Source organism: Aulostomus chinensis, chromosome 16 (genome assembly GCF_037954235.1).
Source record: "Aulostomus chinensis isolate RoL2024-O1b breed Wild chromosome 16, RoL_Achi_v1.0, whole genome shotgun sequence".
In the NCBI taxonomy this organism is placed as follows: Eukaryota; Metazoa; Chordata; class Actinopteri; order Syngnathiformes; family Aulostomidae; genus Aulostomus; species Aulostomus chinensis.
In genome coordinates this window covers 21211563-21224598 of record NC_141335.1, presented here as the reverse complement: position 1 = coordinate 21224598, position 13036 = coordinate 21211563, and the positions used below count along the sequence as shown (strand labels likewise).

At 41.1% G+C, this 13036-nt stretch overlaps 1 protein-coding gene across 1 annotated transcript in view; it reads left to right on the top strand.

Moving 5' to 3' along the window:
• Positions 1 to 13036, top strand: part of dntt (deoxynucleotidyltransferase, terminal) — an 84038-nt gene that overhangs the window by 8608 nt on the left and 62394 nt on the right. The window contains exon 3 of the mRNA XM_086180300.1: positions 3972 to 4082. Within this exon, the coding sequence (XP_086036426.1) occupies positions 3972 to 4082 (111 nt within the window). The remainder of the gene's footprint in view (positions 1 to 3971; positions 4083 to 13036) is intronic.

The window sequence follows — 13036 nt, the reverse complement described above, 5'->3', positions numbered from 1 at the left end:
TTTTTTGTAATTTTACCAGTTATAAATCCTTTCGAGGAGCTACCATGAGGAGATAAAACATACCCAAAACAGGTACTAATCTGGCGCATTTGCTCGCGGCTCTTCAGGACAGAAGAAATGCAATGAATATTACGATCATAAATATTATATGGCAAGTCAGGGAGAAATTTTGAAACATTAAACTCATTGAAATGTAATATGTCCCCTTAACTCTGAGAGGTTGTTTAAATGAAGTGGTGAGATGTAAGAACACACTGCTTGAAAAGAGCTAAAGGGGAAATGATCGCCCGAATACAGTCAGGTCTGTCAACGCTCTTCTTTTAGGAGACAGGTGTGTGTGCGCTCGTGTGTGTGTGTAAGGTGCATGCGTGATGGGGCAAACGGCCTCCCTCGAGAGGTGAGACCCTTGGTGACCTCTGCCCTGCTCAGTGACCCTAGAAGATTTCATTAACCACCTGAGTGTGCTTTTCTGTCTGGAGGACAGGCATTAACATGGAGGCTGAAACAGACCTTGACTGTCTCTTTGGGCTCCTCATTTCCCTAATTTGAACTTCCTCATCTCCTCTGTCCTCCATCCCCCTGCCTGTGACCTGAAAATCAATCTCTAGCTTGAAGGGTGTCTCAGTTTCTAAACTGAGTTTGGAGGACTTATGACAGGTGTCTTCCTTTACGACACAGAGAGAAAGTGTGACACACAGCTGGAATGAGCCGTGCTGTTGACATCAGTGGGATTTTTCCATTCAATCTCAAACTAAACCTGAAAGAGAAGGTGCTGACCTCACTAGTCTCACTAGAGTGAATATAATAATAAAAGAGATAGTCATTCATCACTATGTCACTGACGCTGGGTCTCTTATGGACCCCCTCTCATTTCCTAGGTTCTCGTTTATATTTCCCACATTTTTCATCTCTCTGTTATTTTATAATGGTATTCTTTGCTCACATTGACGGTTGCCCCACTAAAAATAAAGATTAGGTTAACTCCAGCCTCTTCACATCAGCAGCAGTTATTTCGTCTGTCAACGCTGCAAACCGCTAAATTCCATTGACCTGGTTGCAACCTCGCCATTGTTTTCTTCCTGTGTTATGCAGCTTGTCGTCTCATTATGCAGTATATTATGGTTAAACTAAGAGTGTCAACAACATTTGAAGAACAGCACGCTGACTTGTGATGAGGAGTGTGATGAACCAAGCAGGCAAAGCATGAGGATACAGGATAAAGAGCAAAACAAAACAGGTTTTTGTTGTTGTTGTTGTTGTCTCCCCCCCCCCCCCCCAGAATAGGAACAAACACAGGGTAACAAATCAATGGTGAACAGTAAAAAAGAAAACCCAAACAAACAAACAAGCAAGCAAGCAAACAAACAAATGTGTAGCATAAATGGGCCAAAATATAAGATGAAAAACTAACAGAAATCAGAACTGAACTGAGGGATTGATGACCAACTGAAGGTATGTGTGAAACCTGGCCAGGTTCATAAAAATAAAAAGGGTAACCAATCAAAGGAAAACAAAATGAATACGTGTAAATCAGTTTAACATCAATAAATAATCCACATAGCATAATTGCAAACACATTTGAAAGAGCGACTGATACAATTTAACTGACTAAATGTATTTCTTCGACAAAAACGAAGACTGCACAACCCCTTCATCTCCCCAAGAGATGGTTTGGTCCACCGCCTCCTCCCTTGCATTTAATAGGGTTGGGAGCAGCTGTGCACTTTCGACAGTCAGGGTTGCGGACAACTGCTGGTGAGATGAGGTGGAAAAATGAGAGGAAAAGTGATTAAAACAACTGATTTAATACAACTGTGACAATATTATACGCAGATGTGTGCACTCAACAGTGTGCAATATCAGAATTTTTAATCCATATTTGTGTTATTTGAAATCCAAACTTGCGATATTTGTTGGCATAATGCGGCTTGCATATTTTTGTTTTTAATTAATATTTTGGTCAGACAAATGTGAAAAAATACAGTCACATCCATAAGAATAAAATGCATTGTGTCCTTTTTACAGTATCTGCCCAGTCTTTTTACTTTTTTCCTTTTACAAACAAGAAATTAAAATGAAAACATGAAGGAATCTGTCGTCCAGCAACGACGGACAAAACAAGCCAGGCCTACAACCCAAGACGTAGATCAGGCTTACGTGTTCTTTGTTGTTGTTGTTGTTGTTGTTGTTGGACAACCTGATTCTAAATAAAACAACAACCTTAAGATCTGCTTTGCACTGCTACTTAGGGTGTTGGTGGCATCTCATCTGCTAAAATGACACACCAGCACCCCACAGACATTATATAATCACTTTCCTTTTGCAACAGAGACATAAAATCCCTCACATGACAACATACTTTAGGCGATGGGCAATTCTGGAAAACATAAATTTATCCTTACTCACTGACGACACCCTCTTGACGCTTGGTCTAGTGGGAGATCAACTCAATCTCAAACCTGCTTTAAAGTCTGATGTTTGTTGGTGCAACAAAAATAATCTTGATCTACATTGGCATTGTTTCTGTCATAGTGGGATACAAAGTGTTAAAATTACCTGTTGAGAGGCAGTGCAATTTACTGGGAGGTCCCCCTGGATGGAGCTCCTACACCATGTAATTTGAACTGAGTTTATATTACCGGAATGCTTGGAATCCTCAGAACAGAACAGGAGGACGAAAGCAGGACCTCCGCATAGCGCCAGTCGTCCGGTCAGTGTAACGCTACCTGTTAGCAACTGAATTTTTAACCACCTGTGATTCCAGATCGACGGACAGTGGAACCAAAGATCTATTCGCCACGTTAAAAAACATATCTACTCCTCTAAATCTGTGGTTTCTCTTCAAATAACAGTTTTGCGAATAGTTAGATTCCTAGAGCAACAGCACCCTGTATTTTGCTACTTGTATCAGCAGAGAGTGCTGCAGCTCAGCAGAACTACCCGATGCTGCTTTAAGCCATGCTGAACCAAAGGTGGAGAGGACACTGGAGAGAAAGCCAGGAGGGGATACGCTGCCTCTGAGATCAGTCGGAGAGCTTTAACTTCCACAGAATTATCGGCTTGTATAATAACAGAGCCCAGATGGGGAAAACCAACCTCTGCATGCTGATGCACAGACATTTGTCTCCATGGACCCACAATCCAATATTGGATTAAACAAACTGTGGCTGAGGTGGAAAAGTGATGGAGAACCCCCTGTTGTATTTAGAGGAGCACAGTTTGAGAGTTTCTAAGGCAGTTTCACTTTTGATTGGCAGAAAAACTGCCATGAAAAAATATTCAAAGTTTTTTTTTTTTGTACAGAAAAGGCTCCTGGCAGAGAATAAATGATGAACATTTTTTTTGAATCCCTCACAGATTGATTCAGCCCAGCAGTGTGAGAGGTGCTAACTCTTTTCATTATCTTTTGGAGACACCCTTGTTCCTTCTGCAGTATCTGTCTCTGTCAACACACTTACAATCCGTCCATCTTCCCCCTCTTCTTCCCACTCTCTGGATCATTCTCTTACCCAATCCATGGCTAATTTTATGGACACAATGTTCTTTTTGTGATGCCTAATTGTCTGCAAGAGTATTATTATTGCATTGGTAATCCTTTTGACACATATATTACAAATGGGAGACCATTTCTTCATAGAATGAAAAGGCAATTTACAGGAGGCAAATTGGATGATGGCAAGCAGATTTGTAATGCCACGGGTTAGGTACTGTAATGGATTTGGATGCCACCAGACTGTGAGATGAGTGTCATTAGCCTGTTGCCCTGGAGACACACAGTCATAAAAATAACTCCTCCAAGGCAAATGGTTACATTTTTATGTAATTCAATTTGAACTCTTGGCTCTGTACTAGTCATGAACAACCTCGCACACATTTTGGCTGTCAACATTTTGCAGAAATTAAAACAATATATGATTCTGTGTGTGTGTGTGTGTGTGTTTGTGCTTGTTTATGGTTGTTTTTGTACACAGGAAACCTTGCCTGTATTGCCAGAAGGTTCTACATCAACTCCTGTCGCCACAATTTCCACATACGCCTGCCAGAGACCGACTAGCACAGAAAACAACAACACCATTTTCACGGTGAGTCGAGACAAAACTACTCTTTTATGTTTGTCCACCAGAGGCCGCCTCTCTGTTATGCATCCTACAATGGGTTCTGCGCTAACTAGATAACTGGCTTATTTCATCTCACACAACTGACACAAAATAATTTAACCTGCAAATGAGTAGCATCTGCAGCTGCGGCACATTGGAGGTACAACAGCTGACATGCCTGCAGACCCTGGCACGGTACTGGCACGGACACGGCCTGAGGCGCTGAGGGCTGATGCCAAGATGGCCGACGGACGTGCCGCTCCACATGAGCAGTGATGGATCTGCCTCTATGCCAGTATTACACGGTGAATGAAGTGGATGGGAAAAAAAAGATTGGAGAAGAAGTTGTTTTGCTCATTTTTTTTAGGTGTTGATGCCAGTTGAAGAAACAGGAAGGTGGAGTTTGCATATTGTAGATATACTTGTCAAACCAATATTAAATTAAAGTGGTATAATTTTATGTTTTTGAAATGAGTTGTTGATTAAGAAATAAATTAGCATCAGTGATGAAGTCTAAAAACCCCCAAATCTTCTATTGAGTTAAATACTTTTGGGAGGAACTGTGTTTTCACCATTTTTTTCCCTCAATTTCTAAAGGCTTAAATAATATGACCTACAATATGAAAATAATATCGTGGAACCAATTCATACATTTTCTTCCTGTTGCTCAAAATAGATCCTCCGAATCACAGATCCAGAAGTTGATCAATAATTTCTCCAGAAGCTAAAACGCATGGCCTCAATGAATTTATCAAAATATGCCCAAATTTGAGATATTGACTTAAGGGATGAAAATAAACACAATCAAAACATTTTTCCAGAAAAATACCTTTTTTAGCTTTATTGTACAAATGGTTTGGGACGGTCTTCAGGATCCAGGAGCCACTGTTTGATCCAGATCATCTGCAGAAGCTTCAGCCTTGTACTATTATCCAGTTCTCCATCACACTTCTTCAACTCCATCCTTCAGTTTTTGAGAAATCCTGTTAACAAACAAACAAACAAACTTTACCTCTGGCAGAGGTAATAAAACTGATTAGTTACTGACTTAAAGGAATGATCACAATCCAATTAAACTGAAGTTGATTAAAAATTTTTTATTTCTGCCCGAGAAGTCATCTCTTGACACCATGTTTGGCACAATATGGAATATGATATTGTAAATGAGAGGCAAACACACGTGTTTGTGTGGGAGTGTTGAGACCTGCTGATGAGTCTCTGTAAGAACTATTAGCTTACGCTGGGCCTCAGAGGCACGTGTTTCATAATGACTTATTAGTTCCCAGTGACAGTAAATGCACATAATAGATGCACACACGTGTACAGAAAATCAGCCACGTGTGCTTGTACACATGTATTGAAAGCCTTTGTCTCTCTCTCTCCTTCTCCCTCTCTCTTTCTCTCTCTCTCTCTCTCTCTCTCACACACACACACACACACACACACACACACACAGACAAATGGATGCTGGTACATCTCACCTGGGGAGGGCTGCTGTTCTCTTTCTCATCCCCCAGTTCTTTCCACAGCACGAACTCCGTAATTAGCAATCCCCCTTAGTTTCTCTATGCTCATGATCAACTCATTATCCCCATCAAAGAAGGCTTCCTGATTAGAGAGAAAGGTGGTTCTAGATGTAGACTTTAGAGAAATAACAAGCAAAAAGAAAGATCCGTCTGATTGGACTTTAAATATCTGAGTTGGACTGAAAAGACAAATGATTGCCTTGCCCTTTTTACTGTAAAGCAAGTGTCTGTTAATAAGCAGCAGCTAAACCAAAAGACACTGGATATGATTCACCGGACTGAAGCCGTGCTAATGAGAGGCAGTCTATTGATCTGGCATGGTAAACCTATCCTTGATGTGTCCTGCAGTCAGCGTGTTTGCAAAGCAGAGTAATGATGTAATCACTGTGAATACAAGTCTAATGAAAACCTTTTGAGGATTCAGAACTCCAGACCCCAGGGATTCACTTCTATGCACGTGTGAATACCACGTGTTGAAAAGGTGACAAATACGGCTTTCATTAGATCTTTGCAAGCTAAACGACCACTGATGCAAAAAAAAAAAAGAAATAAACCCAGCAGTTATCTTTCCAAAAAATTCACTATTAATTCTCTCTAATTAAGCTGGCGAGGTGTTTAGCTATTTAGATTTAAGGCGAGTGGCGTTTTAATTATCCAGCTGTTATGTTGGCGATTGTCCCTTAGTCCAGCCTGTCACAGAAGAGGAAGTTATCCAAGTTTTGGATGAATGCTGCTCTTTTCTGGATGTTGTCAGCGGTTTATTCTTGCATGTTCGCAAGTTCAGTGCCAGCTGACTACATTGCAGTGTTCTGTTTCATATCCTTTTCCTTGTGCACATATTTGCGTACGTGCAGGTTGTTCAGCCCAGGTAACTCTGCTTTAAAAAAGGCCGTTTAGAATGCTGAGAAAAAACCCACTTTTGACACAAGCTTAAATCAATCACAAAAAAAATGGAATCCCAGACGGTCAACTGGTGGTGTTCACTCTGTGGACACATAAACCCCAATGATCAGGGGAACCAAGCACCAGCTGAGGAAGAACATCACAAGTAAGATGAATCTTCTTCTCAGCTTCTTAAAGTCTGACCTTGGAGCACCAGCATCTGGGAAATGATTCATTAATAGCAAAAAAATAGGGTGGAATTTTTTGGGGAAAAAAACCCTCTTTGTTTCACTCATAACTTCTTTGGTCCAGACTTTCACACTTTATATTTTGATCCAAAACACCTCCCCGGACCACAGCCTGTACCAAACTGCAGAGATTTGGTTCTGATCAAACTGAACCATGTTCGTTTTGTTCCCAGTGTGGAATCATTTATTTTGACTGGCTTGGATTTTTGGAGAATTTACAGGAAGTCACAGTGTTTTATGTCTCTGCCTTTCTTTCCCTTCTTAGTACAGTTTGCACATCGCGACAGCATTCATTGGGAAAGGTTTAACAAAGTTCATTGCACTTGAAAATTGTTGCTGCTGGTACTCATGCCATAAAACCCATAATAAAAACAATAATAATAATGATCTGGTTGCAGACCACAATGATGATAACAGGGCACGTGCATGTCAATCAAACTGACTAAATCAAATGTATACAGTAAAACTTCGGTTTGAACTTTCAGGTCTGAAAAGGCCCTAAAGCTCACCAATGCAATACGTGGTATTTTGTTTGTTAAGGTCAAACTGATGACTGTTCCTCAAGGATACTGAGCATGTACACACATAAACCACCAACCACAAACAACCAAGATAAAGTCAAGCGTAAATGTTTTTTTCACCTCCAAAACTTCGTATTAGCTTTCACGCTGGGTTTTCATGGCAAACCATAAATGCTGGTGAATATAGCAGGAAGTTAATAAAGCATCTGATTGGCAGTCACTAAAATTCTAAGTAGCAGCGGTAACCAGTTGCAGGGTGGAGCTACTTCACTCCAAGGATCAGAGAATAGTCACTTCTTCCTGTCTTTCATGTATACATGAAGAGCATCCACTTGCTTGGCAGTGTTATTGGCAGCACAAGCACCAGAATTAAGCTAAACCTAAACTGTTTTCTTGTCTGTAACAACAACTACTGCACGTCTGTCCGTCCTGGGTGAGGGATCCTCCTCTGATGCTCACCCTGAGGTTTCTCAGATTTTTCCCTGTTAAAAGGGTTTTCTATGGAGTTTTTCCTCAGTCGATGTGAGGGTCTAAGGGCAGAGGATGTTGTTAAGATGCCATGTGAAGCCCTTTTAGACAAACTGTTTGTAAAAATGGGCTAGACAAATAAAATTGCCTTGCCAGAGTGGATTCTGATGCTCTCTGTGGTTCTCCTCTGAATGTACAGATCCAGCCACCTAGAAATCAGGTTTTTTTTTTCCTCTGCACACGCACAGATATTACAAGCAGCCTTAACGGGAGGCGTGTGTGCTCATACGCACGTTATTAAAGGCGCTCGTCTCTGTCTGCCATGATTTCAGCATGGGGTGTGAGGGGTGTGGGTGCATCTTGGGCAAGCAGGATGTGTTGGTGAAGAAAGAGTAAGTTGGTGGTGCAGAGCGATGTCAGTATCAGGAAGCAAGGATGAAGATCATCTCAGCAACAGCACCCCAGTGAGGTGTCAATCACACACTGCCAGAGAGCTGCCCTTCATTCCACAGCTGTGCACTATTGATTTATTCACCCTCGCTCTCTCTTGATCCCTTGCAATCTCTGCCTTGCACTCTTTCACTCCTATATCACTTCTCCCTGCCCTTTTGTTATGTCTACACCACACCACCTCCCAGACGAACACTTCTCCCTGTGTCTCTCACTTGTGTTTTCTCTTGAAATCCACACTGTTTGTACATACGCGCACACACACACACACACACACACACACACACACACACACGTCAAGCCAACACCATCTCTTTTTCTTCTGCTTATCCCTGAGTCTTCTGCTGTCATAATATCACCATAAACCTGACATACACAAGCAAAAATTGACATTTGTGTCTCAGTTGATAGACGTGCAGCATCGAAAGCCTTTTCTCTGACACCAAAACTCATATATATATATATATATATATATATATATATATATATATATATATATATATATATATATATATATATATACACACAAAACCAGACTCACAGGCACAAACAGGCGCGCGCGTGCACACACACACACACACACACACACTGGGCCAGACTAATGAACAGACAGGAACATCCTGAATTTGTTCCCCCTCAGCAAAAGGCCTCCAATATATTGATAGAGCCAACACCACAGACTGGGTGGGGAGGGGGTGGCTGATCCTGGAATATATCAAATTGATTCCCTCCATCACCCAGTGGAGTTAACATTTACAACTTAAACAGCAAACAAACAAGAAACTATAAATATCAGGAAAGACTCAAAACTTCCTTTCGCTAAGAAACTTGCCAGTCGGTGAACTCATCTTTCCTAGAAAATTCATTTTAGGCGAAAACTGAGACCAAAAAGCAAACATCTGAATCCTGTCCCTCTTTAATCATGAGTGGGGGGAGCAGATCAAACCCATCATAGCTGCTAATCGTGTTCAAAATCTTCTCCGTGGGTTCTCTGACCTCCTTTCATGGTTTCATTTTGCACATGCAGCGAGCTGGGCTGCTGTGCGAACATGACTCGCAGGCATGTCCGTGATAGGAGGTGGTGGGAGGTAAATCGGCGTGTTATATCAATGTCCCTGTGCGCCAAGTCCCCTCATCAGCCTTAACTCCTCATTAATTAGATGAACGCATACAGGGTGGCTTTTTAGCCCACAGAGCTGCTGACTGCATGCAGCTGCTGCTGCTACGGTAACGTGACAGTTGACGGACTGCATGCGTCAGGAGACAAATTTCTTGAGACAATGTTTTGACAAGATCCAATTAGCAATTAAAACACAATTATCACGAAAACATTTGATTATCATTTTGGGAGGGGAACCCAAAGCACCAACTTATTAGCATCCGATAAAGTGGATAGGGAGAGACTGTTGGATGCACAACAACAGTAGCTTTTACTCAGTGAGCCATGTAAATATTAAACATCAAGAATGGAACACCACAACAACATTTTCATCTGTAAAAGGTAATTATTGGAATGTATCTAATTCGAATCCATCATTATAGAAAATAACAGCAAAAAATCATATTTTCATCGTATCTGAGAGCTCTCTACAAAAGGCTGGATTGTTATGAAATTATCCAAATGTATTGAAGTTATTCACCTCCATGTCAACCAGCTAATGTGATCCTCTGTAAGACCAGCTTTGATTTGCTGAGATCCATTATTTGGGAATAATACTTCCACTTGTACGCAATCTTCCGAGTGATCAGTTGTCAAATGGCTGCAGGAGGAGCTTAAAGTGCTCTCTGTGCTGACAGAGATATGTTGATCCAAACACTGCGAGCACAGCAGACGCAGGAATGCAATGTTCCTGGGATACCAGCAACTGAAGATGCAACTCCTGCGACCAGGCGCTGCTGTAGTGTCCAGCTGTTTGCGTGACCTCTGTAAACTTGCACTGTCACACACGCTGTTAAACTTTAAATCTCATTCCGCTGCATTAGAATGTTCTCTGCATCCAGCCACCCCACTGGAGGTAAATCCAGGTCACTTCAGGACTATCAGGTTAAAATATCCTGTCATCAACAAAGCTCGGCCAAAAGGCTGAAATGCATATCTACGTGCATTCATGGAAACATTTATAAATTTGGTGCAATCTTGCCCTCTTTCTGTGAAAGTAAACCTCATTGCAAATACCATCTAATTCACAAAGACCGGACAAGTGCAGTGGTGCTTTTTAGTGAAAGTGAGACCACTGTGTTAAATCTGCTCAATTTCTCTTTCTCTCTCTCTCATACATACTGTAAGTAAACATGCATAATGTGTCTAAATACTGTACCTCTTTGACCCTCTTGATCACTTGACTTGTATTTTCTGCATTTATTTTGTCTGTTTCACCTATAAAACAACAAAGGAGAACCAGGACGTACAAACGAAGCACCACGTACAGTCCTTTGGCCACTTTGCCTTCGTAATGAATGGGAAGTTTTTGTTTTACAGGGGCACAATTACTGCCTTCGCTTGAATACACTTGGAGGCTGTGTCTCAGGTTCAGGGTCATCTACTAAATGTATATACTTCAATAATAACAGTAAATAAATCAGTGAACAAAGCTCAAACACAATATATCCACCTATAAAGCAGAAAGCATTTTTGGAAAGACAGGAGTTTAAAAACAAGAAGGATATATACACACACACACACATATATATATATATATAAATATATATATATACATATATTCTAGTTCTGTCTGCTGCAGTGACATTTTTCGAACATAGTCTTGATATGTGTCTCTGCACCTCGTCAGTTAAAACTGAGATCTCAGTCTGAAAATTTTTGTTTTCTTTTTCTGACTGACTGCCATTGTCACGTCAACTGTAATCTTGGAACAATGCCACTGATATGCCACACAGTTTATTACCACAGCTGCCTTTTTGTGGGCGTTTTTGCACTGACAATATGATTAGAGCAAATTCTTTGTGGATAGGGTGCTAAATTTTGACAGATTACCCATGCAAATACTACGTAAATCCTTCTAGTATTTGCTACGGCTACCAGTGGGTGCAATGCATTCTTTGTGTATCCGGCCCTCAATGCATGACTGGATATGCATTTTTGACATTTCACAGCACAGGACCAAGTTACCCTGTGGTTATTAGAGGCAGGAACCGCTACCCTGCTGTAGCTGTAACACATTTTGACTAACTATTTGTAACAGACCCTGCACACAAACATGCCCTCTCACCTCTCCAATTATTCGCTCACTTCTCCTATTCTCTTCATGCTGTGAGGAGGAACCAGCTCAGTGTGTGTGTGTAATGTAGAGGTTCACTCCTATCCATGTGCTGCCCTATGCGGGTCAGTGCGTCTCCTGGGTGACTTGGACTAAAGTCTGCTGCTTACTGACCTGAGGCTGCATGTCTGCAGGAGGCCGCAGGTGGTGCAGTGACCTCAGACGAGGGCTTGGCTAGCAGCGTGGAGCCGCAGCATGAGTATGGCGGGGTCTCTCCAGAGCTCTGGTCACATTAGGGTCCATCAACTCCAGATCCAGGGTTTGGTCAGATGGGTTTATTAGCTGTATGGCATTTCTCAATGAATTCTCATTACCATGTTTACTTTAAATATAACTGACTCATGCATTACATAAAGGCCAAGACAGTAGCGTACTAGAGTTAGCATCCTCTGAAACGCTGACCCAGATGTCAGGAGAGATTACCGACTCATTTCTGAAGTCCTTGTGCTATCTAAGGTTGCACAGGCAATGTTTCCTGTTTCCTTAAAGCTTCACTAAGCAATACTTTAACATTGAATCACACAAATCCATGAAACCTGGAAGGATCACTTGTAGTGTCGATCCCAGAGAGAATTGTCTACTCCAGCAGCACAGCAAAAACAGCATGTCAGCGGCAATTGCACTCCTTTGTCAGTGTCTAGAAAGAGCTCACAACAAATGCATTGTAGAGTGAGCAGCCCAGAAGCTGCTTTGCTGGAGTGTGTAAGATGAAAATCTGAAAACCTGGGTTAAAATAGCTGTCATGCCTGCTTTCAGAAGCTCTCTGCTCGGGCAGTTTTTGGGTCCCATCTTGTGTAGTATAAGAACGACCACTAGAGGTGTTTGTCTAGTCCACGGAGGTTGATACAATGCGCATCCGGATACGTGATCACTACATGATACAGGATTTCATTCCAAAATTATTCATTATAATATTTAATCAATCATTATAATCAGTACAATAAACAATGCTTTATGATTCTATCGGTGTTTAAATAACAATATTGTGTTTCTACTTATAATTAAGATCAATTCATTAAATCCGATAGCAAGACAGAGAGGAGACATCTACACAGACATTAGTATCTTGTTGGAGTCTTACTTTCTTCTTCCTGGAATCTGTAAACAATAATCTATAAAAAAAACAAAACTCTTTATTAGACATTATGTTGGTCATGTCATGAGATCAGAATGTTGCAGAATGAAACGGATGCAGGTAAAAAGAAATATATTCATACTTTAAGCGCTGCGTTGATTTATTCGTGTTTCGCCTCCAGTTTCTACCAGAATCCTTCTCTCAGTATTTCTGTATCGCGCCCTTATGTTGGCCACATTCCAAACATCATTCAGACAGCAGCTTTAAATAATTACCCCCTCTGAAAACATTACCGCCACTGCATTTTGACTTATTCAGTTTCTTTAATGCAAACAATAACTCTTTTATTGATCCTCTCTCTAAATGGGTGTCACTTAATGGATAATTTTAGTTTGACCATTTGTTATAACAACAGGTAGCTCCGATGCTGATAATTTAAACCTATGTGCTGCAAAAAATAAAATGTCATTATATACGAGAAGCAGCTTTTCACG